This window comes from Pseudochaenichthys georgianus, chromosome 15 (genome assembly GCF_902827115.2).
Source record: "Pseudochaenichthys georgianus chromosome 15, fPseGeo1.2, whole genome shotgun sequence".
Lineage (NCBI taxonomy): Eukaryota > Metazoa > Chordata > Actinopteri > Perciformes > Channichthyidae > Pseudochaenichthys > Pseudochaenichthys georgianus.
The window spans coordinates 1,236,365-1,263,834 of record NC_047517.1 but is presented as its reverse complement, the minus strand read 5'-3'; the positions used below and the strand labels follow the sequence as shown (position 1 = coordinate 1,263,834).

At 42.7% G+C, this 27,470-nt stretch overlaps 1 protein-coding gene across 1 annotated transcript in view; it reads right to left on the bottom strand.

Annotated features, from left to right (window-relative positions):
- Positions 1–8,129: 8,129 nt before the first annotated feature.
- pdzd8 (PDZ domain containing 8) overlaps positions 8,130–27,470 on the bottom strand; it is an 84,251-nt gene continuing 64,910 nt past the window's right edge. Inside the window, exons 4-5 of the mRNA XM_034100469.2 lie at positions 13,031–13,193; positions 8,130–12,930 (exon numbers count right to left, since the gene is read on the bottom strand). Coding sequence (XP_033956360.1) covers positions 10,574–12,930; positions 13,031–13,193 — 2,520 coding nt within the window. The 3' untranslated portion in view covers positions 8,130–10,573. The remainder of the gene's footprint in view (positions 12,931–13,030; positions 13,194–27,470) is intronic.

Here is a 27,470-nt window from a genome sequence, read left to right as displayed (position 1 = left end):
CCATGGACGCCGGTCTCGGAAGGAATGGCGAACGTGAAATGGCACCGCCTCGGCCATATCCTGGTCCCCCAAACACTCGAAGCAGAGGTGGTGGGGGTCGGCGCCCGCAATCTTTCTTTCTCTTTCTTCCTTTCTCTCAAAAAATACGTCTCGGACTCAGTGCTAGGCTATCACCTCCGCTCACTGAAGAGTAAAGGATGGTGGTCAGGAGGCGAGGCCTCCTTAATACAGAAGTGAGATGCGCACGCATTCAGGTAGGCCCGCCCCGGGGCCGGCTACGTCCATAGAAATCTCAGTAGGTGAATGCTTGCATGAGCTCCGGAGCTCCGGAGCAGGTTAGGTTCCAGGATAGAGAGGCGAAGTCCCTCCCTTTCCGGTGGACCTCATGGGACCTTATTTCGGAAAAATTATGTATTGAAGTCAATGGCGAGAGAAAACGTATTGTAACGGACTGGTTATAATGTTGATGTTTGATGTGTTTGTTGTTCAGAGTTTGTTTGCATTTTACAGAGTGTCAGTGAACGTGCCACTGTTTTGATGGACGGTTCTTGTGACCTGTAGCTGTGGGTTTGGGTGGGAGAGTGTTGTCTGGTTGGTTGGGGCTGGAAGAGGGAGGTTCCTGGGGAGAGGGACGGGGGAAGCTAGCAAAAAGCTAGCGGGAGAGGTGACGGAGTGTGAGAGTACGACAGGGTTAGTAGATTGTTTTGGTGTGGTTATGGCCAACAGTAACCTGTGATCTGTGCAATAAACTCCCGGATAAATGACAAACTAAGCCTCCCTGTGTTCCTGTAGCGAGACGTTACAGTATCTTTCGATCCCCGTTTTAATTGTGCCATGAATTACACATATGATGTTTGTCAATCTTAAACAATCATTTCCATGTCAAAAAAGTCACAGTTTGTCGTAAAACTGTTGAGATATAAGACTATGAAAAATATGCAACTAGAAAGACTACAAATACAAGAGTAAAAGTGATGTCATAACTGATGTCATAATTGTTTTCCTCCACTAAATATAAGAGATAGCTTAAGATAAGATAACTTTAACAAGATGCCTGTGTGCTTAGTACCAGGTTGTAATCATACCAGCAATGGGTCTTGCTCGTTCTTTCGCTTCCCGTCTGATCAAAGGACCAGGAGTGGCTGGATCAAGTTAGCTACCTAGCTAGTAGCTAGCACGTTAGTTAGCATTACAGCCTAATTTGTATTAGCCTTAAAATGAAGTAACATTAAGTAACAAAATGTTAAACAGTGAGAGTAGTAGAGTAGTTATATTTCGTGAACGCACTGGTGTGTTCATTCTATAATACACTGTTTAAGCCCGGATGCCCCCGAGGGAGACATGCTAACGTTACATTAGCATCGGCGATCTTTTTTATTTCATGCTATCTGCACAAATGGTTAACATTGAACATTAAAAAGATCAGGCAGTTCAGAGATAATCAAAGGAAGGCGGGCAGGCAGCTTTGCATGACATTCTTCTGGACGTGTTTCATAGTGAGGGTAGGCAATCCCTTGTTTGGCAATTGGCCTACTAGTGACGGCCATCTTGGTGACATGTGTAATTTTGGAAAATAGCTCGAAATAAGGTCTGTGGTTGACACAAATTGAAGAGACAGATCAAGTTTTGTTCAGCCGGATAATATCCACATGTCTACCCTACTTTTATAATGTTCTAATCATAAATCTATCGATCATAAATCTATCGATTAGATTTATGATTCAACATTTTTACCGAAATAAGGTCCCATGGAGGTCCACCGGAAAGGGAGGGACTTCGCCTCTCTATAAGAGATCAACTCAGTGAAAGCACCGCCTGCTGGCCAATCAGAGCTCAGTGTGCGGAGTTTAAAGCTATCAAGTCATATTACAGGATAATGGAAATACAGAAAAACTGCCGTTGCAGGACAGACGGCCAGCAAAAATCAACTGACTGTGTGAACGTAAAAATGTATAGAATATCACCTCCAATCTTCAGAGCAATCTGACCAATATAACATTAGCGTTAAGAAAGCTTACTTAAATATCTGCCACAACATAAGTAACCGGATCAAAGTAACAGTACAGTCCGCGGCATTGTGAGTGCAGACTTCGATGTGTCCCATTATCATTCATATCACATCATAATGTATCATATTATTTCCTTATCTGTGTCAGCTTCTTGAGCCGTATCTGGCCGTGCAACACTTATGGCACATTTCCACTGCAGGGCCTCGCACAGCGTAGTACGGTATAGCAACCCAGTCTCATGGCATTTCGTGTTCACCAACACGATTTTTTATCTATTGATTCGTGTTCACCAACACGATTTCCCCCTTTTTTTCGTGTTGCACAGCACGATTTTAAAAGCAATGTATTTCTACTGGTAATGTGTTTCGTGCCTGCAGGCTGCAGCACGTATTTTTCTCCGGTCAGGTCGTGGAAGACCGGAAGCTGTGTGGTTCATAAAAACATGTTCTTACTCAATATCAAGCCACAATTATTGCTTTTATTTTAAATCGTATAATTTCGGACTTTTGTTGCCGTCTGTGAGGAAATTAAATGGGGCTCAGAGCCTCAGTATACTGAAATCTATATTTTTTAAATCTATTTTTCCTTCTAATTTGTTATTCTTTTCAAAATAACACACTGTTATTTACTCACCAATAACACACAATTATCCTTGCTTTTATTTATTGGTTTAATTCCATAATCTCGCGCTTTTTTGGCGTTCGTCAGGAACTGAATTTCAAAATAAAAATAACCGGAAACAGACGTAGGCCTCGAGGAGTTTAGGATGGCCGAAGACACTACACTACCCATAATCCCCAGCTATAGTTTAGGACTACAGTCCCCGTGATTAATCTTCAAACTCTGGGATTGGATGTTGGAGTGGCAGTGCGCCAAGGTTACGCCGAGCGTCAAACAGCTGTTTGAAATGGAACGAAACCATGCCAGACTATCCAAAACTGGAATCGAACGCCCCCCCAGAACTACACATGCTGGCTATTGTGTTTCGCAAAATGTTCTATGGGACATCTCTACTGAACGTTTTCGTTTTTCCCACAATTAGAAGTTGCCAGTATTAAACACATTGGTGCTATCAAATGTAAAACATATAATTAATAAATGGGTGAAAATCGCTTGTGTCCATAATGCGCAGCATTAATATATACCCACATGACAGCTCATTGTTACTAATTAATTCTACTCCACTACAATTCAGAGGTTAACCTGGTATTTTTACTCCACTACACTTATTTGAGTTACTTTGCAGATTCTGATTAATGATGTGAAATATAAACAACCCTTAAATCAGACTTTAGTTACAGTAAAATTCAGGTAAGGTGATTGTCAAGTGCCAACAATCAGGAGAGATATTTGATAGTTGGTGCTTGAGAAGACTAAACATGTATCTGCAATTGACATGAATGGAAACGAGTAATAAAGTATATTCATTACTCGTTATTCTCTACTAATAGTTAATTAAAGACTGTATATTATGGCTATTTTGCACATCCCTTTCAAGATTTCAAGATTTTCAAAGGTTTTTGACAATCATATACACAACTATGGTGTAGTTGCAATGAATGAAAAACTTGGGTCACAGGTTCCTCAACAGTGCATTACAAGACATCTATCAATATGTGTGTACCTCCACCATTAAACTGTCACATTCTGCACATGTATTATTCTATCTATATACATAAGAGTATAATTCATATGTATAATATCAGTTAAAATAAGTGCTTCAACATAGTTAACATTGCCAGGAAAGCAATATATTAGACGTTAAGTACTTTTGTCAGGCTTAATATTTATCTGTAGATAGATACCCCCAAAGTTGTTGTCTTATTAAAAGAAGAACTTAATCTGTTATGTAATGTTTAAATCAAAGGTTAATTCGTTTTGTACATCCTGCCACTCAACTGTTTTATTGTAGAGATCACTTATGGTATCTTCTTGATTTTTTATATTCTATATTTCTATCACAGACCTTCTACTTTCCCTCTATGAAAGTATGTACTCTTAATTTTTTTTTTAATCAAATATAAAACATAAAAACAATAATTCAATAACGTGCTTTAACCACTAGGGCGGTGCACACAAGGTACACACAGCCATAATAACTTTGTATTATTAGTGTAGGACACTTATGTATGTACAAAATCTGAAGATGTGTAGTTTTATTCATGCTTTCACATACTTTTACAGCATATTGCTATACTATTTCAGACTCAGTATTTACATTCTTACATTCAAAGAAAATCAGTAATATCTTTAGAAAACTACAAGTCCTTTTATATCAGCTGTGCACCGTTATGGTGTAAATATAACCTATCTATGAATTAGATCAAATGTAAAAGTCAGCCGAATTAGTGTTGATACTGCAAGGAGACGTATTGTGTGAAGAGAAATTGAAGATGCTGTTTAATTGTTGATATATTTATGATCCACGTCAAGTATTCAGTTTCGGCGGCATTTCTTCAGTTTTTCCAAAGGTCTTCTCATCAGGGCTCTATAAATAAAGAACTATGGCAGATCTGTAATATGTAATGCAGCCGAACTGTGTATTACAATGCCGTTATGTGATGACTTTTGAAGAGAAAAGCAAGAGCACTCGGAATTAAGTATTATTTTATTCTTTTAAAATGTTTTCCGGATTTCATATAATATAAACACCAAATCCCAGCATGCATTGCGACTAAAACATCCAATCAGCGAGCTTAAACCATAGCTGAGGATCTTGGGTAATCGCTCGAAATGCCTACGTCTGTTTCCGGTTATTTTTATTTTGAAATTCAGTTCCTGACGGACGCCAAAAAAGCACGAGATTATGGAATTAAACCAATAAATAAAAGCAAGGATAATTGTGTGTTATTGGTGAGTAAATAACAGTGTGTTGTTTTTGAAAAGAATAACAAATTAGAAGGAAAAAAAGATTTAAAAAATACAGATTTCAGTATCCTGAGGCTCTGAGCCCCATTTATTTTCCTCACAGACGGTAACAAAAGTCCGAAATTATACAATTTCAAATAAAAGCAATAACTGTGGCTTGATATTGAATAGGAACATGTTTTTATGAACTACACAGCTTCCTGTCTTCCACGACCCGACCGAAGAAAAAGACGTGCTGCAGCATGCAGGCACGAAACACATTACCAGTAGAAATACATTGCTTTTTAAAATCGTGCTGGTGCAACACGAAAAAAAGGGGGAAATCGTGATGGTGAACACGAATCAATAGATTAAAAATCGTGTTGGTGAACACAAAATGCCATGAGACTGGGTTGGGTATAGTTAGGCCTTGGTAGGCCAGGCTCATAGACATATAAAGTCTTTATATGTCTATGGCCAGGCTCACTTTTATGCTGTGTTTCCATTACAGTTTAGGAACTGGGGTAGTATCTATAGTAACGCAGTGTAGGCGGAGCCGTGACGTCATCGTTCTATGCGAAAACACAAACCAACATCAGCTGTTAGCTGTTATCCCTCAGAGCTCACAAGCTCCTCATATCTGTTCAGAAACTAGACAAAAAGTTAAACAAGTACAAAACCACAGACTGTCTGTGTCATGGTGAATACAGTCGCTGGTTTATTTATGTCTGTATAGGCCGTTGTTGTGAGTGTGGACGGTCGGGGAGCATATACTGCGTTAGCTCAGCCCGATACTCCATTCAGAAAACACGCATTTAAAAGGTTTTTTCGCCTGCCGTCTGTCTGCAGACCTGTCAAAGCATTAATTACATGGTTTTTACTAACCGGTATCAGTATTTTTGTTACTTCGGCATCATTTTGAACGTGTATTACAATTAAAATCACTGTAAAAATATGTTCATTGTGTTTGTAGTTGCCGGAAATTTCTCTCACTAGTTTAGCATACCTCAGCCATGGTTGTTGGCCCGGAAATAACCTCGATTTTGGAGAGAGCCAGAAAACTGTTGGAAAAAAGTACCCCGCCGGAACTACGCCTAGTGGAAACCAGGGTCGGCATCATGGGGGGGTCATTCGCGGGCCATGCCCCCCCCAAATGAGTCACTGTGCCCCCCCAACCCAGGGTGGGCAAACCTTGCCACTTTGCGGTTTTTTAATTTTTTTAATCATATAAGTGAAAACGTTTCCACTAAGTTTTTTTGTGTGAACTACATCAGAAATAAAGAATACAAATATAAAACACAGCCTGAGGTGTGCTCACTGGCTGCTTCTCTGATTGGTGTGTTGCTTGACCAATGACCCCCGACTTTTGTTTTGTTATCATTACATGGCTGTGTGTTTAGATGAAAGCCGGTGGCGATCTGTTCATCTGTTACACTGATTATACAGTAAAGCCATCGAAAATAATATGATATACAGTACAGTACAAGTAGCCTACCTCTGGGTCTCTGTGTTTCATTCAAGCTCGGCTCTCTGTGTGTGTGGCACGATCGCATTTTGTGAGTGAGCGAGCGGTAACGTGGATTGTGTGTAGCATCTGGTTTAGCTAGCTATGCTAACGGATATAAAGAGCTGTTTCTACACCAAGGTGGAGGAGAGTCCTCTCCTGTCAGACTGAGAGGATCGTATAACCTCAGCTCAGTGAGGTAAGGACTCTCTCAGTGTTTAGATAGTTCACTTTAGTGTAAGTTATCTCAGTGGGTCTCAAACGGTTTGGTCACCATTTATGTAAACAAGTATTTGCGAGGAACACATTTATATGATCATTAGCCTATAGTTATTAAAAAAATAAGAGAATAAATGAAAAACGGGTATGAAATACTATAGGACAGTAACACAAGAATACAGTGGTAAAAGGGGAGTGATTAGTAAAATATCCATAAAGAAAAAGTAAATCTGTGTACAGCTCTGTTCATATGGATGCTGAGAGGATGTAGGCTATTCCATAGATCTCTTCATTTTGCTCTCAAAGTGCACCAGATTGATGCATTTAACTTCAATATTTTAAAAATAATCTTCCCGGGGGAGCATGCCCCTAGACCCTCCTAGAGGAGGTTAGGTCCACCCCCACCTAAAACATGTTCACATGAATAGGATACTAAATACATTTGCACACTTTTTATATGGTGGCCTATGTCCATATGTTTCTGTTTTGCTGGTCGTGCCACAACTGTGCATGCATGCACAGGTCATAGGTGCACTAGAAAATAGCACTACACCCGGCAATGTGTGTGAAAGACAATAGACTTTACAGCATGTTTTTTAAATTGAAGTTGCGTTGGTGTTTGTGTGTTGGTTGTTGACGGCAGTGTGTGCCCCCCCTTGGTAAATGATTGCCCCCCCATTCGATTTGTTCTTGAGCCGACCCTGGTGGAAACACAACCAAAAACGGCGCTCTTAAACCGCGCTGTAGTGGAAATGCGCCATTACAGTGTCACATACTGTATGCAGAAGTATTATGTTAAGAAACACATTAAGTTGACGAAACACTAGAGTCAAATGTAATTAAAGTCAGATCCACTCGTGTCTTAAACAGGGCAGTGATATCATTAACCCAGTGTTTCCCCTACCATTGTCTTGGAGGGGCGCTGCGCCCCGCCAACGGAGCCCCACGCCCCCCCTGAAATTCAAGGTGTTTAAATAAAAAAATAAAAAGTTTAATACATTTATTTTTTTATATATATATATATATATATATATATAGCACCAAATTGCAACTAATCTATATCTACGGTCACTTTTCACATTGAACATGTGCTCTTTTATTAAATAAACTAAACGCTTTCATTTTAAGTTGTGAGTTTAGTGTGTTTGACCCTAAGAAACACTGATGCATTAATCAATAACAATAGTCCACAGCTCCTCTCTCTGTTCTGGAGGATTTAAAAATATATATGACAGGTCCGTATAATACAAGCAAGATAATATGTTGATACACCAAGTATAAGTAAAGTAAGTGCACATAAAGGTCACGCTGTACTGAGCAGATCAGCCATCAGCTAACTTGAAGAGAAAACAATAGTGTTGATTTGTGTAACCTTTAAGTTAGACTCTGGTCTGAGAGCCCTGTGTGGAAACCATAGACTGTATATATAAAAGGTGTCAAATTAACTCCGATGTAACAGAGGTCTGAAGGGTTGCTGTGGGTGGATGGCAGACCGTGCCTTTAGTATCATTCTGTGAGCCGATTCAAACACAAAGCGGGATGATGGGAAATCATTTTAGCTTGTTTATTTAGGTTATGTACAATAAAGCTTCATCACATGAGCCTTTGCAAAAACAGTATACAACATCCCTCACACACTCAAAGAGAAACAAACACCATCTCCATCTACTGAAAGCCATGATGGGCAGCCATATTGCAAGAGCAGTTTCATGGAGCGGGCGCAGAAGCATGAGATCTGTGAAGGAGCACATAGTAACAGCAGCAGCAGCAAAGCAGTGCTTCTCACATTTTCACTGGTCCACAAAAACCCTCAGGGAGCTATACCAGACAGATAGACACACACATCAAAGAAAGGAGAAGGAAGTCACACGCATGGGAATCATTAGCTTCATTTTCTACAAAAATATTGCACAAGAAATCTGGATATACAGAGAGTGACAGAGATAAACAAGTATTGCAGCCAGCAAGCCAATATCTACTGGAGCAACATGTCTGCGACACAAACAGGTGTCTCCTGTCAGAGTACATCCGCCCTCTGCAGACTCACTCGTCTGGCTCTTCCCTTCTCCAGGTCCCTCAGTGCGGACCAATCCTGTCAGAGTACATCCGCCCTCTGCAGACTCACTCGTCTGGCTCTTCCCTTCTCCAGGTCCCTCAGTGCGGACCAATCCTGTCAGAGTACATCCGCCCTCTGCAGACTCACTCGTCTGGCTCTTCCCTTCTCCAGGTCCCTCAGTGCGGACCAATCCTGTCAGAGTACATCCGCCCTCTGCAGACTCACTCGTCTGGCTCTTCCCTTCTCCAGGTCCCTCAGTGCGGACCAATCCTGTCAGAGTACATCCGCCCTCTGCAGACTCACTCGCTGGTGTTCAATGCACTTTGGGTGATGGCTTTTTATATTTTCAGTGTTAAATCTTCTTTCAGCTTGTTTTTTTTAATTCATGCAAGAATATCTAAAGATGTTTTAAGATAACTGTAATCCTAGTCCTAAATGTACCGGTAACAGGCCATGCAGCCCTGTCTGTTGGGGCGTTAGGAAGACAATATGGAAGTTCCTCACCTCCATGCCTCACTGATGCCACCGACTGCTTTGATCGTTTTACAAAGCCATTCATTCTTAGAGACTTATCTTCAACAAACTCAACTGTAATTGTGGTGGGAATATGTCACGTCAAAATAATCTTCAGAATAAAAACCAAAAGCATAGAATCCAGAATGTTCAGTGTTTTAGAGTTTCTGTTAGATGGTACCTCCTCTCACTATGTGAATAATAATAATACTCTCTGACGGGTAGGAGATGAACAGCAGAGCATGTTGGAGCGGCGTCTGATCGAGTCACTGTGACAGGCTACATGAATGCTTGATGCTCAGCAAGGGAACGGGGAAGGCAGTGCAAAACAGCTGTAACACACACACACACACACACACACACACACACACACACACAGAGGGCTGCACATACATTCATCTGGGCATGAACACAACTCATGAAGGCAAATGATCTGCACTTTATCACATCATTATTTATCGAGGCATGGAAATCATTTTCATTCACAACAAATACAAATTTGTTAAGAGAATGTTCATATCATGAAAATAATAAATTGAACCCAATCAAAGTTTTGATCAGTTATTAATATGCCAACATTGAGTTGACAGGGTGTGCTGGACATAAGGAAGCTTGGCAAGACAAAAAAAGGTTCAAAATGTATTAATTGTAACCCAGGACGGTAACCTCTTTACACCCACACAGGGGAGAGAAGAATATGGGAAATATCGATCAGTAAAACATGTCTGGCCAAACCAATAAACCAAAAGAAAGCAAACTATATACAATATTACAATAAACCCAAGGACAGTGGCTCCTAGAATCCAACATGTTACAGTAAAAAAAAGTGCTGAAAACAAAGATATGTGTGAGCTCTAATGACCTTTTCCACTGAGCTGGATGTCCAACGCTGCTGTCCCAGTAATATTCACACTGTGATTGACTCAAATATATCACCTTCATATGGGCTCTTTACTCGCCGCAAAACAAATAACAATAATTCCTTCTCCATTCAAATTATTCAGAGGAGTAGACCACAGAAATGTGCACATGTTCTTAAGTCCTTATTTCAAAGCTCTTACAGACAAAGAAGCAAAAGTAACCCAATGCATGACATGACCGTTTGAAGCCACAGAAAGCAGCTGGAGGATCCGCATGCAGCACGAATGAGGGTCATGGTGTAGCTCTGAAGCTTCCCTTTAGAAACCAAGAGCATCACGCTGTGCAAATCAAACCATCAATATATGAATTCTTGTGAGGGAGGTATTTCCATCCTTCATTTTTCACACTAAAATAAAAAAACCGTGTGAATCAAACAATGGACCGTACACACCCTATATTTAAAATGGACTGCTGAAACTCCCCCATCTCTAAAAACAAAGTAGACACATGTTGTTGAGGTGCTCTTGAAGCCAAAGCACATGTTTCTCTTCCTCTCCGTGTCCTTCAGTGCAGAGCCTCCACACAGATCTGCTCCTCAGTGATGTTGTCCAGCAGCTGCCCCTCCACAGGGCTGCATATGTCACTGTCATACACCTCCGTCCCCATCAGGGCCTCCTCCTCCAGCCCCACTGCCTTTGCTTTAAAGCCCTGCTGCTCTGAAGGGGAGGAGCTCTCCACTGACTCCAGGTCCTCGATGCCGGCCCGGTAGTGGATCATCAGCAGGGTGAGGGCCTGGAGCCTCTCCCCAGACTTAGCCAGGGCAGTACTGATGAGGGCCTTGCGGCGGGAATCTGTGGCCTCCCTCTCCTCCAGCAGGAGAGCGTTGTTGTGCTCCAGCTCCTGATCGATCTCCTGCTGCAGCTTGTCCAGCATCAGCTCCAGCTTCTGGGAGCGCTCTTCTGTGGGCAGCCCCCGGTACAGGTCGCGGCCTATCTCCTTGACAGCGATGAACACGCTGTCATCCAGCCCGCCTTCCCTGCGTACGAGTTTGCTGCTGCCCCCGCTGCACACAGGCTGCTTCGAGGGGCTGGCCCCGCTAGTGTAGGTCTCAGTGTCGCTGCTTTCGTTGTCTGAAGTGTTGGGGGTGTGCTTGGGTGAGGGCTCCACTGTCCCAGGCACCAAGTCAGCCACCGTCTCAACCAGCCGAGTTTTGGGCACCTGGCGGAGGTTCAGCAGACGGGAGCTGGTGTTGATGATATGGCGGGTGAGGCCGGTGGTGGCCCGGTTGATGGTGGATTTGGCTTCAGGGTCAGCTCCGCGGCGCTCAGTGGCTGCCACACAGAGGGGGTTTTCAGTGAGGCACTTGTCCTGGCACTTCTTGTGGCATACGTAGGCGCAGATCATACACTGAGAGGCGGCCTTTGTCCAAACCTTCTTCTTGCAGTATTCACACCACGTCGGGTTCTGGAACTGTGTGTCCTGGAAGTTGTGGCGAACCTCCACCAGCTGAATGGCTCCATATGCCAGGTCATCCCGCTGCGCAGTGTGGATCTGCTCCCGCTCCCTCTCTCTCAGATCCTCATCTTGGAGACTGCCCTCTCGCTCCTTCTCCATCAGCCCTCCTGGATAGTCTAGCTCCCCCTCGGCGAGGTAACAGAAGTTCAGAGTAACATCTCCGTAACACAGCTTCTCATTGAAGCCTTTGTGGGTGCTGAGACTGCGCAGCGCAGTGCGGCTGACGTTGGCCCTTGGCTCCGGAGGCCCCAGCCTGAAGGTGCTCTGGTACTCTGCTGAAGATGTGGCCATAGATTCCAGGGCAACATGCTCCAGCTGGAGGCTGACGTGACCCAGGCACAATAAACTGCCCAACTTAAAGGGATCTTTGCACCACAGGGCCACATTAAGGTACTTTTGGTTGTTCTCCACCTCGAACACTACAGAGGCTTTGGGCCAGCGTGCGGTCTGGTGACGGATAAGGGTTTCTGGGGATTCCCAGAGGGAGTGGTCCTCCAGACTGTCCCGTGTGCTGCAGGAGCTTTCTGAAGCTTTGTCCTTTGCCTGGTCAGCTCTGCTGCTGCTGGTCACAGTGGGGGGGCCAGGCGGCTCATCAGTGGACTCTGCTGGTCTGGTAGGCTGCTTCACCTCAGCCTGTTTGCCACAGGTCTTATCAGTGACAGCTTTGTCCTCATTGGCTCCAGTGAGAGGAGCTTTTTCTGGAGATTTCTCAGAAGCGCTGGAAGTCACGGTAGGAGCCACAGCAGCATTTGTAGCTGTAACAGAATCAATGCCTTCCAAAATACTGGTTTCTGAAGAGGCTGATGTCAACCTTATTTGAGGTCTTGGCGGCACTGGGGGGCGAGAAGGAGGAGGTGGGGGAGGGACAGTGGGACGTTGCAGACCTTCCACTGGATCACTATTGGTCCTTTGTGGACAGGGCTTTGGAGATTCTTTGGGTTGGGGCTTTAGTGGCGACTGGAGACCCACCAGGTTTAGCTTGCGGTTGAGTATGGGGGATATGGAACCGAGGGGCTTGGAGGCCAGGCTGGCCACAGTCCTTTTGGGGCTTTGGTTAACGGTGAGTAAGGATTCCTCCTTAGCATCACTGGTGTTTGTGGTGCTGCTGTTAGGGCCAACATTCTGGCTAAGTTTGGAGTCCACAATCAACTCTTCAAACTCAGAGTCTATGTCTTTGCTGTCTGATATGTCAGAGAGGGTGGTGATGGGAGCTGGGTCTTCTTCATACCCCCCCGGCTGAGGAATAAGTCCTGTTTCCTCTAGCTGCCCAAACCCTTCCTGAAGAGTTCCAAGGCCTCCAAAAGAGTGAGCCTGGTGACGGACGGGCCTCTCATAAAGAACCACCACCCTCTCTCCGGCCTGCCTCAATAGTTTGGGCACTTGAACTGAAGACGTCACCTTCACTCCTGTAGAAAGTTCAAGAACAGGAAATACATTTTCAGTATAGCAAAGACCTGACAGTGTTTTAAAATCTTCTGATGGTTAACAAATAAAAACATCTCAAACCTCCAATGGCGATGAGCCGATCTCCCCTCTGCAGGTCTGCCAGGGCTGCGGGGGAGTTGGGTGTGACTGTCTCGATGCTGACGTGCACTGCATCCCCCTCACTGGCAGGGACGTGTCTGAACGTCATCCCCACGCTGCCACACGCCCCCTTGATCACCTCCGTCTGATGCACACATGTAACAAGAGAACATTTACAATGAAAGAGGTCAAAGGCCACAACTTATCTACTTTATGTATTGCTAGAATTGTGTACAAAAACATGATTCATTAATTATGGTCAATACAGTTGAAATATTCCTTTCATTTTTTTGTTGGAGTTACATAGTATTTATGGTGCACTTTGCTCCTTTAACAGTTCCATTTTTTTTAGTGACCCAAAAATATCAAACATACCAACCAAGGTACAATAAATAAGTAAATCAACCAGCAAAAAATATAATAAAAATAATAATAAATAAAACCGTAGACAGCGAGGGTTTTTGGTTTCAAGGATGAAGAAAAAAAACCAGCAGGGATTATACAAAAGCACGATTAAACTAAAAGGAATGGTCGTCTAAGATACATCGCTTCCACAATTTTCAAGTTTCTTCAAAATGGTTTTCCTGAAGTTTCAGGGAAAAGGTATTTCCATTGAAAAGATGTTGTTTATTATGTCATGCAAAGTGTTTATAGATGCGTCAGGTTTGAGCCCTTTCCTTGTAATTGCTTTTCTTGCAGCTACTCTCAGTATTCCAAAGAGGCGTTTAGTTTTGGAGTTAGGGTGTATAGAATGTAGAAGCCCTAAAAGCAATGTCCCAATTGAAGATGATTTTTGTTTCCGATAATTTCTATTTCTGAGTCCATGGACATGGATAAGTCACACTTCCTGGGAGAGCTTGAATGATGGGCCGAATGGATTCCTCTGCACTTTTGATATAATATTTCCAACTTTCATATCTCAACATTATTGTCTTTCCCTATAGTTACATTAGATATTAAGAGAATTGGATGAATTTTACATTTCTTCATGTTAAAAGTCTAAAACTACAGATACTGCTAATTTGTCAGGTTATGTAAAAAAATAAGAATGAGAATAAATAGCAAGTTGAAAAATGCTTCATTACTGACATTGGCCTCCAGCACTTCCACATGAAACTCAAACTGAAAGTGGTATTGTATGGCAGAGGAGAAAGCTGCAATCAACCCCCCCCACCCACCCCCTGCTCTAATAACAGCCACTTCGTACAGCTCAAGGCACATATCATAAGACGCCTGTTGTGACGCGGAGGTCACCTGTTCTAAGCGTGACAGGGCGTATATAGAAGCTAAGTGTGTGTCTCCTATAGTGATGAGCACTTTGGAAAGCTGAACATCTCTTGTAATCAGACACATGTGTGGTAGGATATGTTCTGGAATAGAGGAAGGGCCAAATGAGGTGGAGAAGGGGGAGGCAGAGGAGGGTGGTACAGGTGTCCTGGTTTAGAAAGAGAAAAGAGGGGCCGGCATGATGCGAGTAGACGGAGACGAATGACTGTAATTTCCCCTCCTGTCATGTGTTACTGTTCTGGGTGAAGGCAGTGATCGAGTTAGAGCTGGCCATCCAATAAGCAGATAATGTATACAAGCTGAAACAAGGGCTGGGGGTGGGGCAGATGCACTGAGGGCTGAGGGGAAGTCCTGATCCATCTTCATGTTAGCCTAATTAGTAGCACAGCTCGTTCTTCTAGTATGAGGCACACCGCAGGAGGCGTACACCGTGCGGCAGTGTTTCCAGACTCCAGCTACATCATCACGCATGCTGGAGAAATGTCGCTTGGCAAGACAAGTGTTTTAAAAGTATTTATTATAACCTGAAAACTATATACAAGATCACAATTACTCCAAAGGGATTTGTGGACAAAGACAGTCACTGCCGAATGTTTCTTTTTTATGTATGGTGTTATGAAAGTCGCCTCGAAATAAAATGTATTATTATTATAAACGATAACTGGTCAAATGACAGTTCTTGTCAATGGGATCTGGCTGCTTCAGCGAGAGCATAGATAGCTGGACTGACTGCAAGGTAAGTCTCTAGAAACCATTGTGAATATCGTGTACACCCAAACTGCTGCTGCCCTTACCTCCAGTCCATGCTGGTCCCCCCGTGTCCTGTAGGTAATACACTGTCTGTGGAGAAGTACCTCACTTCAAAACAGCTGAACTATCCCTTTAAGCTCTGAGGTTTAATCTGATCTGGCCGTGTTACCGCTCTTCCATGAAGACACTAACGACACTAACCTCCTCTGCTGCTCTCCCTGAGCTTTCTCCCATGTTCCCTTTACACTGTGGGGTCTTTCTCCGGAAGTGTTTCCTTGTACGATGTGAGGGTCTAAGGACAGAGGGTGTCGTTTTCTCACACTGATATTCTGTTGTATTTACTGTATAGTGTCCTTACTGTAAGGTCATTATTATATGTGCAGCACTTTGGCTCTTCCAAAAATCGTTTTAAAAATGTGCTATATAAATAAAACTTGATTTGATTGCAGAGGGGGGGGGGTGCTGGGGGGGGGGGGGGGGTAGTGTGCAGGCTATAGGCCTCTTCAGCTTCACATCACACAATGACCATTACTGAGGCAGGTGGGTTCTGCTGGAACAACACTCAGGATCTTGCTGCGTACGACAACAGGAGATGCAAAATCCATTTGGCATTAACAGGATATTGAAGTGGAATAGCACATAATCCTTTATCCTCACATTGCAGCTGATGGAGTCAATCAGCTCATCGAGTTGCTCAGCCTGCGCTGCATCACTTCTGATCACCATTCGGCTGGCACATGTGCTATACAGTTGGATGTATGTATTCAAAGCCATTACGCTAACCCACATAACTGCCTTGCTACTACTCCGTCAGAGAAAGCATGGCGCCCACACTGTCACCTTCTGCCCTCCCTGATGGAATACAATCTCTTTCTTAGAAAACAGAACAGAAAGGTTGACAATTGAATGATAAAACCAGGATGTCAAAGTTACTCAACAGAAACAGGTTAAACAGATCACAGTGGAAGTGAACCATAATGTCTTCAGATGTAATTAAGAAGCAACACTGTTCCTGTGCAGCAGCGAAGGTCTTTCTTCAAGGCTGCAACCATTCAAAGAGAAAGCAGCATGTGTGTGCGTTTGGTTCCAGTGGCAGGCAGACCACAGGTGCTCGGTGAAGATGTGCCTCACTCGGCTAATGGCAGCTCCAATCATTTAAATATAGAAATGTAATGGTTTTAGACGGGGGTCTCCAACACGTCAGCTCGCGAGCCCTCAATAAGTAGCTCGCCAAGCAAATCCAAAATGTAAAAAATACACCAAAAAAAGGAAATGTAATTGAAAGAATCTACCCTAAGCATCAATCTACTTACTACAGCTCTATATCTATCTAACACCCCTCCTCCCCCCACCCCCACAATGAATATCGACCAATCACGTTCTTGCTTGATTTGCGGGACCAGCGTTGCAGTCGGGAAGAAAAGCAATGTGGAGCGGCAGCTCCCCGCTTCATAAGGAGTGTGACCTTTCCTTCTGGCAGAATCTACACAACACATCAGCCCCATTGAACAGCCGAGTCGTGCAGCCTATGCAGCACATGAGGGCCAGAGCTTTACTCCGTGTGTTGCAACTTGCATATTTATTTATTGCACTTGACGCACACACACGCATGGCGTAATCTCCACTGGGGACAGGGGGGACAAGTCCCCCGCACTTTTAGAAATCCCGTTTGTGTCCCCCCACTTTACAAATATGTTTATTATTGTTATTATTTAACACAAGCCGTCATCGCCACGGAGAAGCACACAGCCTCTGTGAGCGAGCGAGACAGAGAGCGAGAGAGCGAAAGCACCAGTTACGGGGATTTGTGTTGTTAGCATCTGGTGCTAGCTCAGAGCTAACGGATATTAGAAGCTGTTTTTACAACACGGAGAGGGAGAGCTCTCTCCTGTCAGACTGAGAGGCTGATGACGACAGCTCAGGTGATGAAAGGGACCGAGTGTTTGGATAGTTCACTTTAGTCTGAATGACCTCAGTGTGTCAAATTCTTTGGTCATCTATGTAAACAAACATTTCCAATGCACACCTTTATCTATTTATTATAGTTGTAAAAAGAAGTAAGAAATCATTCCAATGTGTACTATAGGACAGTACAAAATAAAAAATACAGTATAAAAGGGCAGTGATTAATAAAATATGCATAAATAAAAAGAAAGAATGCTAACTAGGTAAGATAAGATAAGAGAGAGGAGTTTATAGAATAAACCAGTTTAAATAATTTGTTGTTGGTTGTGATCATATTCTAAAGATGTTTGGATTATTGAAAAGTATACAGCTCCCTTTCATCTGAGTGTTGAGAGCTGTATCCATACTGTGCATTCATGTTGTGCTCAAAGTGCACCAGATTGATGCTTTTAACGTCAACATTTAAAAACACATCTTCCCAGGGGTTTCATGCCCCCGGACCCGCCTAGAGGAGGTGAGGCCCCCCCCCTAAATAAAGCAGGTACAAATTATTCAATTGCATGTTATTTTAGTAAACACTGAAAACGGACCCAAACAGAACACAAAGGTTAAAGGTGAACATATCATAATGTTAAATTGTGCTAAATATATACACTGCAAAAGCTAAAAACGGAAAAAGAGGAGTAAAAGTAGCTCACGACTTGTGTTATTTTTTGAAAGTAGCTCTCATCCTAAAAAAGGTTGGAGACCCCAGATTTTAGAGATAGATATCTCCTGCTAACTGCACAGCTGTCAGAGGCTGGATACCGCTGGCCAACGCTGCACTCTGAATGGCCATGAATGTGTAAGGGGCGGGACTAAGGGAAGGGTAAATGGTGTTAAGGGGGTATATTTCTAACACCATATCAACAGCTTGAACTGTTGACACAAGGCCGGATGGATCCACTGATATCTACAGTTCACACCAAAATGTGACTTAAGACATCAGAACATTCTACTGTTGTCCTTCTTACGGGGTTTACTATGAACAACGGACCCTTCCACCATCTCTGCAGACTGTTCTGCCACAATGACAGAACAGCTGTTTAAGATACCAAGCAGGTGTGCGATGGAGAGCAGCCGCTGAGTGTATAATAACCCAGAATCTCCATGGCGGTCTTCACACTTCATTCATGTTTGATTGCACTGCAACATTGTTAAAGTCTTATGTATTGTTAAAATGTGTTCACATTTACTTGTTTGGACAATAAAGCAATTATCCATTTGAGTGATGTTTCATTATTTCTACAGACAATTCCAAACATATGCTGCTTTTTTACATTAAATAAGAAATGGAGTAGTTCCATTTTCCTTTTGGACTCTGGTAAATTGTGATATTGAATATGTTTTTAGTAATACAAATGATATGATTCTATGAATGAAAGCACTCTGGACTCTCAGACTAGAAAAGCACTATTTATTCAGACCTTTACCATTATACAAGTAGAAAAAGAAAATGGGGCCATATTGTCAACGCGGTCATTTGGATCCTGACAATGTTGTGTTGTATTTTGAAAAACATGGAGGAAAATATAAATATAAAGGAAATAAAGAAATAAGAATAATTTTCAAACCAAACAACAAATCAGTGTGATGCCTGGAAATCCTCCCAAGCGGAGCAGTGAGTGTTCTTATTAGTCGACGACATATTTCTCCGGCGCGTGGCCCTCGGCAGGCGGTGCCTTCAGGTCCTGTACCAGTGCTTAGTGGGTCATCTTCTGCTCCAATGCGGACACACACACGTTCAGGGCACTGACATGTTGCCCTTTGTGTAAGAACTGCTGAAAGGTGAGTAGGTGCTGAACATCTCTTATTGGAGGGGCAACGTAGCTGTGTGTATCCAGCTGCGACACAATGTGCTGCCTACAATAGATTTACAAGGCAAGCACACAAGCCCTTTCTTCTGAAGTGCAAATAGTGGCAATCTCCCTTTAACACACTTACACCCCCAATATATGCACAGTCACACACTCATATGTGCGCACACAGCTCCATTGATAACACTACAGCTCTGCAGCGGTGTGTGAAAGATATACACCTGGATATCCTTTGCTTTCTGATTGTCCCAATAGAATTACTATAATAAACCTAAGGAACATTTATAGATAAAAAACCTGGTTTTATACTCATGATTTTAGCATTCAATTCACTTTCAGAAGTGTCAATGAAGCTGCATGTAACAGACTGTAAAACACCGTGTACTGTAACGGCTCGTCCACACTCCAGCTTCGACCGCTTCAAAAACAGTTTCCAACGTGTGTGCCCATTCACTTTGAATGGGGTGACGGCACTTTTCGCCGAACTGCATTGTGGGAAGCGGAGCTTTCCTGGCTGCAAAAGTTGAGCAATGTTCAACTTTTGAAGCTTCTGAAGCTTTCGGTGGAAGCGTCAGCCAATCAAATCATATGCCAGTACAAGCTCTAGCCAATCAAACCGCTGCTTGTGTGTCAGAGGCGGGAGATTCATGTGATTGGTTGTTGGTCGAGCTTCAGACACGCCCAGCTCCAAGCTTTTTTTGAAGCTGTAGTGTGGACGGGCCGTGAGGGTAGAAAGAAGCTGTGCCCAGGAAACCATGCAGAGCAACACGGGCTAACTGAGACAGAGCTGAGGAACTGGGGAACAGGACTAGATGTCCTAAAGCACAATTTACAGACATCACAAACATACACCTTGAATCAAGAATATAAATCAGTGCGCCTCCATGAAGAATCATGCTGGAGCTAGTCCAGTGACTAACGCCAGATTCAATACATTTCTATTTGTATTACATTTGTATCTTTTGAAAATGTTTTACTTGCTGCAACAAAATGATTTCCGATTCTGGGATAAATAAAGTATATATCTATATATATATCTATATATTTACCTAAACCAGACGAGACCAGACCCTGTTCTATGAAACTGGTTGCATGGGTGATACAGTGCATTAAATAGTTCTATAAAAGAGTGAGATATGACTCCCTGTGTGTGTGTGCGTGCGTGCGTGCGTGCGTGCGTGCGTGCGTGCGTGCGTGCGTGCGTGCGTGCGTGCGTGCGTGCGTGCGTGCGTGCGTGCGTGCGTGCGTGTGTGTGTGTGTGTGTGTGTGTGTGTGTGTGTGTGTGTGTGTGTGTGTGTGTGTGTGTGTGTGAACACTCACTAACCCTGTTAGCATGGAGCTCTGGGTTCCTTGTCTCTGAGCAGAAAGGACAAACAAAGAGCGCACAGCCCTGAACCGGCCACATGTAAATGGAGCAATTCTAGACCCATTTCAGCAAATCCAGCCTCTCTTTTATCTGCACTGCCACGGAGAACAAGTGAAAGGTTCATATGTTTAAATGGCAGCTATCATTGCTTTAAAGTTATCTCTTCTCCCTCAGGACCGAACCCAGGCCTCCTTTGATCCCTGAACAAAAACTCACTGCCATAAAAGACATGCATGAGACTTTCTGTTGCACTCTGACGTATCGCGTCACACAAACCATCTGGATAAAACAGAAGCTCTCCTCTCTGCGGAACAAGATGAACATAATGGGGAATCAAACAAGCTGCTGTCTCACTGTTGGGCACTCCAGCTCTATGTGAGCGCTTTGAAGACGTAAGCATAGCAGGCAGATTGGAGATTTGGGCAATGCAAATGTATGTCTAAAATAATTACATTGATTTAACACTGTCAAATTTATAATGAAATATATTTACTCACTGAACTTCTCACCACTTCAATTCATATAGCTTTTGTTGGTCTGATATAACATTTCAAGCAAGTTTTGGAAAGTAAATATGAATATCATTTGATTAACATCAATGAAACAAAGTACATAAGATGATTACCTACATTAGAACACTGACCGTGCTAACACGAGCCTGCTCGCATAACAACCCAACAGAGCCATGAAGTCGCTCATCTGAGCAGAGATCCAGCAGACAGACAGTGCTTTCATATGTGGCTTTGAACCAGGAGATGTAACTAACTGAAAGGCAGAACTAGGTGAAAGCTATTCTAGTATGTATGCAATATATACCAGGGTTTCCCAGCAGACTTTACTTGGGTGGGCCGCCCAGGTATATTAACGGCCGCCAAAGTATACTTCACGACCCATTTCATTTGTTTTTCCTCTCCGTCCGCGAGCACGACCCCATCTGCGATCGATTAACTAGTGGACCATGATCCCTCGCTCTACGCCTCCTGTACCTGTTGGCTCTGCCATCATGCGAAGGGTCTGCTAACAAGCCACCAACAGAAAGGCAGACCTTACGGGAAACAGAGAAGACGAGGTAAACATTGTTCTCTCCGAGCCGTGTGTGCATCAGAGCGGCATCGGGTCCTGGAGCAGGAGGTACGACGCTCCTTTATTCTACACCTCCATCCCCTCTGCTGTTACCCATCCATCCGTCATTCCATATCAGTAACAAAGCATACTACTGCCAGCTAAAGAGCATGACTAAAAGGAGCTCCTGTCTACTCAATTCACACCCGATTCCTAACACTATTTTTAGTTTGGTGCTAATCAGAACCAGCTCTGACACAAATCACAGATGACGAGTGGACGTGAGCTGGCTTGCGGGGATCTTTCCACAAACTGTCGTGTTCACAGCACGTTCTATATTAAGACGACGACTGGTGTCTATCACAACAGCTGTACTTGTAAACAGGCTGGGGAGTAGTGGATAACATTTAAAGAGATTACATAATAAGGATACCAAAAAGGTAACTATTTGATAACAATTATATAAAAAAAAGTCATCCGATTAGTTACATAAATAAAAAATAGAGATTACTAGCTGGATGACAGTGCTATAATACATTTTTAATAAAGATTGATATATGATAGGTAGAAGTAAGAAATGAATTTTCTTCCTGGCTGACAATTAGGCTAATTTAATACTTGATTTTAAATAAATTTCTTTGTTCAGGCAGTAAGTGGGCACCTGATTTATTCAACAACAATACAGTCTATGCTTTTGATTCATGTAGGCAGCTCAAACAGCCTTTGTAAACGTTACTGCACTACATTTTGTATATGAAATATCTTGGTTTCTTATTGTCTAACGTTACATTGTTACCTACACTTAAGTAAGAAACATCTTATTGTTATTTATTATCTCTTGTTTTGCATTGCATTTGATATGGAGGTAATCCAAAAGTAACAAATTAATCAGGATACATTCCCTTTATATTTGGATATTCAGATTTGGTTATTGATTACATTTTTAGACATTAACTGGTTATTGTAACTGATTACGTTTTTAAAAACAACCCTCCCACCCCTGCCTGTAAACATCACTGTTTCAGCAGAATGCAGGGGGGGGGGGGGGCTGCAGGCTGCTCTTACAGCCATCTGTCCGGAGAGCTCTGATGGAGCAGCAGCCCTGTTGCTTGGCTGAACATCCCTCTGCTCCCCACAGGTCTGGGAGGGTGTGTGAGACGCAGCAGTGGGGGGTTGAGCAGATCCTTTTCCCTGTCACTGCGCTGCTTGGTCATTTAATCTAATACCACATGTCAGATCGATTTGTGTATGGTTATAGGGTACAAGTCGCTGCGAGGCAAGTGCGCAGCAATTCCCTGCCACATCCAATTAGCAGCCAGGGTGGTGATGTTGGGGGGAGGGCGGGGGGGTGCATGGCTGCTAGCTGCCCAGGTGTTTACGTGGGTACTTATTAAGCTGGTTAACAGTGACGCTGATGTTCTGCGTGCGTGTTCTCCAACACAGCATCACAGACGTACGTGTTCAACCACAGCATGAAGTCCGCACCCAAACATTTCAGATCTCTCTTTGGAACCATCCTATTCACGGCAGGGACAACAACACATCATCGTTCCATGGAATATGACTTTAGAAGAACAGTGCCTTGCCAGTAGCATCTTGATCTCTGTCCATGCATCAGTCATTTCTTCAAAGTGGCTCAAAAGGTCAGATTGAAGAAGATATTTCATAGTGAATGATATGCCAATATTAAACAGAGCTTTTAAAGCAAAACTAATGCATTACCAATAAATACTAAATGTTGTCAAATACAACAATTTATCGCAACTGTTGAATGAAGCTTACACAGTTGCAATATTCTATCCAAACATAGATAACGATAGTATTGTTGGTTTATCAGTTACAGATAACAATTCCTTTCTCACAGATGCTCTTTTCTCCATTTATGATTTCACAACTATTGACACCCTGCCCTGCTCTGGTGTATTCACAATTACCCATAGAATTCCAATACAGAAAACACAAACCCTGAACACAACACATGGAATAATGGGATGGTATCAGTGACTAACTCACAACTTTATTCTGTAGGAAATAATATGGATGTACGCTGTAGCAGTGAGTTGCCGATGTTGAGTCAAATGAACGTGAAGTTTAGTTTAACACTTGTGTTTGTTGTGTGGCTCAATCTGAATTTTCAAGTTGCCTTTTTATCATAGGAAGCAGCTCTCAAAAGCATTAAGAACAAAGGAGTTGTTATGGAGACGGAGGCAAACAAAAAGGTGCTTGGCCTAATTTGCACTTGTATGGACAGCAGCAGTGGCTCTGTTGCCCACACGCTCCTTTCTGTGGCTGCCATTGTCCCGATATAAACAAATATCAATCTGCCACTACTGTTACATCGTCTGAGTTTAATAAATGACAACTCAATTCTAAACCACTACCCCTGGTTCAGAAAGAAGCAACACACCAATTCCCCCGTTATCAAGTTGGCATTTCAGTGTTTCCTCGCCTTTGAACACCAGCGCTCGTCTGTCATGCAAACACTCTTCCTATCTCCCTCTTCGGGGAGCGGCTTCTACCTCGAGTGCCATTCTGCTTCTGGGAACATACATCTGAACACCTGATCACTTAACATTCACTTATTCATTTCATCGATTAGCTTTCATCAATCATAAATATTGGGTTGTAGATTTGATTGCCTTAAGGCCTTATGATGTCCTCCACAGTAGGACATTTCACACTTTCATTGAATTCAATGTGTTACATCGTTGGTGTTCCCAGTCAAAAAAGACCGGCATAGGAATGGGTAACCTTAGATTATGTCCATCAGACAGTACACACACACAAATCAACACAATGTTCATCTTGGACTATATTTTAAGTGTCAATTATTTGTATATTCACTGCAGTTATTCATGTAAACCAGTTTTCTGAGACATTGTTTATAGCTTAAAAGGGTGTTTAATAAAATGAGGGGATGATTAATGTTTGTTTTGTTCATGAGAGCAGTTAAAACTACGGTGGCCCTGAAGTGCAAGACACCACAGCATTTCAGAAAACACTACAGCAGTTCACATTGGACGGAAAGGGTATTCCTTTAGGGAGAACACTTCTTGTTTGTGATTGGACAGAGCCAGCCAGAGAAGCACTGCTGTGATTGGTTGTTTTTGCTACCAGTCAATAAATGACGCTTCGTGATTGATCAACGCCCGACAGCGCAATATGTCCCAACCGGTCCCTCCCAACACATCAGCCGTTAGCACACACTCGGAGCTCACAGCTCCTCATATCTGTTCAGAAACTGGACAAAAGTTAAACATGTACAAACCACAGACTGTCTATGTCATGGTGAATACAGTCGCTGCTTTATTTATGTCTGTATGACGTTGTTGTGAGTGTGTACGGAGCAGCTACAGGTTAGTTTAGCCTGATCGATCCGATTCAGAAAACACGCATTTTAAAAGCTTTTCGCCTGCCGTCTTGTCTGCAGACTTGTCAAAGCGTTAATTCATGGTTTTTACTAACCGTTATCAGTATGTAGTTACTTCGGCACCACTTTGAAACATGTATTACAATTCAATCACGTTCAAACATGTTCATTTTGTTGTAGTTGGTATCTCCCATAGGATTTACATGGAGATACTTCCCGCCCCCTCTCCAGCGCCTCTTGTTTGAATGACAGGACCAAACACAGCTGACAGCCGCGGTGAAACTCGAGCGATTAGAGCGATGCGAATATTGGGTGGTCTACCATAGTATTTACATGGAGATAAGCCCCTTAAAAACCATGAGTTAATAAAGCATTAATTCTGTGTTTACTCCTGTCATTCAAACAAGACACTGGAGAGGGGGCGGGGCGTATCTCCATGTAAATCCTATCGGAATCGGATCCATCAGGCTAAACTAACCTGTAGCTGCTCCGTCCACACTCACAACAACGTCATACAGACATAAATAAAGCAGCGACTGTATTCGCCATGACATAGACAGTCTGTGGTTTGTATATCTTTAACCTTTGTCCACTTTCTGAACAGATATGAGGAGCTGTGAGTGTGTGCTAACGGCTGATGTGTTGGGCTAATCACCAAGCGTCATTTCTTGTGTTCTCCCTAAGGAATACCCTTTCCGTCCAATGTGAAATGCTGTGGTGTTTTCTGAAATGCTGTAGTGTTTTCTGAAATGCTGTAGTGTTTTGTGAAATGCTGTGGTGTTTTCTGAAATGCTGTAGTGTTTTGTGAAATGCTGTGGCGTTTTGTGAAATGCTGTGGCGTTTTGTGAAATGCTGTAGTGTTTTCTGAAATGCTGTAGTGTTTTGTGAAATGCTGTAGTGTTTTGTGAAATGCTGTAGTGTTTTGTGAAATGCTGTAGTGTTTTGTGAAATGCTGTGGCGTTTTGTGAAATGCTGTAGTGTTTTCTGAAATGCTGTAGTGTTTTGTGAAATGCTGTGGCGTTTTGTGAAATGCTGTAGTGTTTTCTGAAATGCTGTAGTGTTTTGTGAAATGCTGTGGCGTTTTGTGAAATGCTGTAGTGTTTTCTGAAATGCTGTAGTGTTTTGTGAAATGCTGTAGTGTTTTCTGAAATGCTGTAGTGTTTTCTGAAATGCTGTAGTGTTTTGTGAAATGCTGTGGCGTTTTGTGAAATGCTGTAGTGTTTTCTGAAATGCTGTAGTGTTTTCTGAAATGCTGTAGTGTTTTCTGAAATGCTGTAGTGTTTTGTGAAATGCTGTGGCGTTTTGTGAAATGCTGTAGTGTTTTCTGAAATGCTGTAGTGTTTTGTGAAATGCTGTGGTGTTTTCTGAAATGCTGTAGTGTTTTCTGAAATGCTGTAGTGTTTTCTGAAATGCTGTAGTGTTTTGTGAAATGCTGTGGCGTTTTGTGAAATGCTGTAGTGTTTTCTGAAATGCTGTAGTGTTTTGTGAAATGCTGTGGCGTTTTGTGAAATGCTGTAGTGTTTTCTGAAATGCTGTAGTGTTTTGTGAAATGCTGTGGCGTTTTGTGAAATGCTGTAGTGTTTTCTGAAATGCTGTAGTGTTTTCTGAAATGCTGTGGTGTTTTCTGAAATGCTGTAGTGTTTTCTGAAATGCTGTAGTGTTTTGTGAAATGCTGTGGCGTTTTGTGAAATGCTGTAGTGTTTTCTGAAATGCTGTAGTGTTTTGTGAAATGCTGTGGTGTTTTCTGAAATGCTGTAGTGTTTTCTGAAATGCTGTAGTGTTTTGTGAAATGCTGTGGCGTTTTGTGAAATGCTGTAGTGTTTTCTGAAATGCTGTAGTGTTTTGTGAAATGCTGTGGCGTTTTGTGAAATGCTGTAGTGTTTTCTGAAATGCTGTAGTGTTTTGTGAAATGCTGTGGCGTTTTGTGAAATGCTGTAGCGTTTTCTGAAATGCTGTGGCGTTTTGTGAAATGCTGTAGTGTTTTCTGAAATGCTGTAGTGTTTTGTGAAATGCTGTGGTGTTTTCTGAAATGCTGTAGTGTTTTCTGAAATGCTGTGGTGTTTTCTGAAATGCTGCGGTGTTTTCTGAAATGCTGTGGTGTTTTCTGAAATGCTGTGGTGTTTTCTGAAATGCTGTGGTGTTTTGTGAAATGCTGTAGTGTTTTGTGAAATGCTGTAGTGTTTTCTGAAATGCTGTGGTGTTTTCTGAAATGCTGTAGTGTTTTGTGAAATGCTGTAGTGTTTTCTGAAATGCTGTGGTGTTTTCTGAAATGCTGTGGTGTCTTGCACTTCAGGGCCACCGTATAAAACAGACTAAGAAATGAACACCAAAGAAAGGGGGTAGGAACGAACACGACAGGGGGGTTATGACCCTTTAACAAAACTATAAGCTATTTAAAACACACAACCTCGTCCCTTCGAGTTGGGGAGGAAGCACACGACAAAAATAAATGCTTTTATTCCATTTGTCTCTGCTGCAGCACAATACATCTTACATAATATAATTGTTGTTAAGGAGAAGTACAAAGAGCACATAAACTCAGTGGTTACCATCACTCTAAATAACAGTGACATCGCAGAAGAAAAACAGACGAGCCTACGTCACGTCAGCTGTCAGATCCTGGCTGATGAAAAGAAAGGCCATTCAGACCGAGTTCCTCCATCAGTTACTCCAGGATTACACAGAGCTGTTAAATCAACATCAACTTTCTGTTTGCATTACACCACAGGATCTTTTCCAACGCACTCAATCAAAATGTCAAACATCAGTCATGGTGCATGTGATACGCAAAGATTTGGCAGCGCTTCATTTGGACTTTTTCATTTG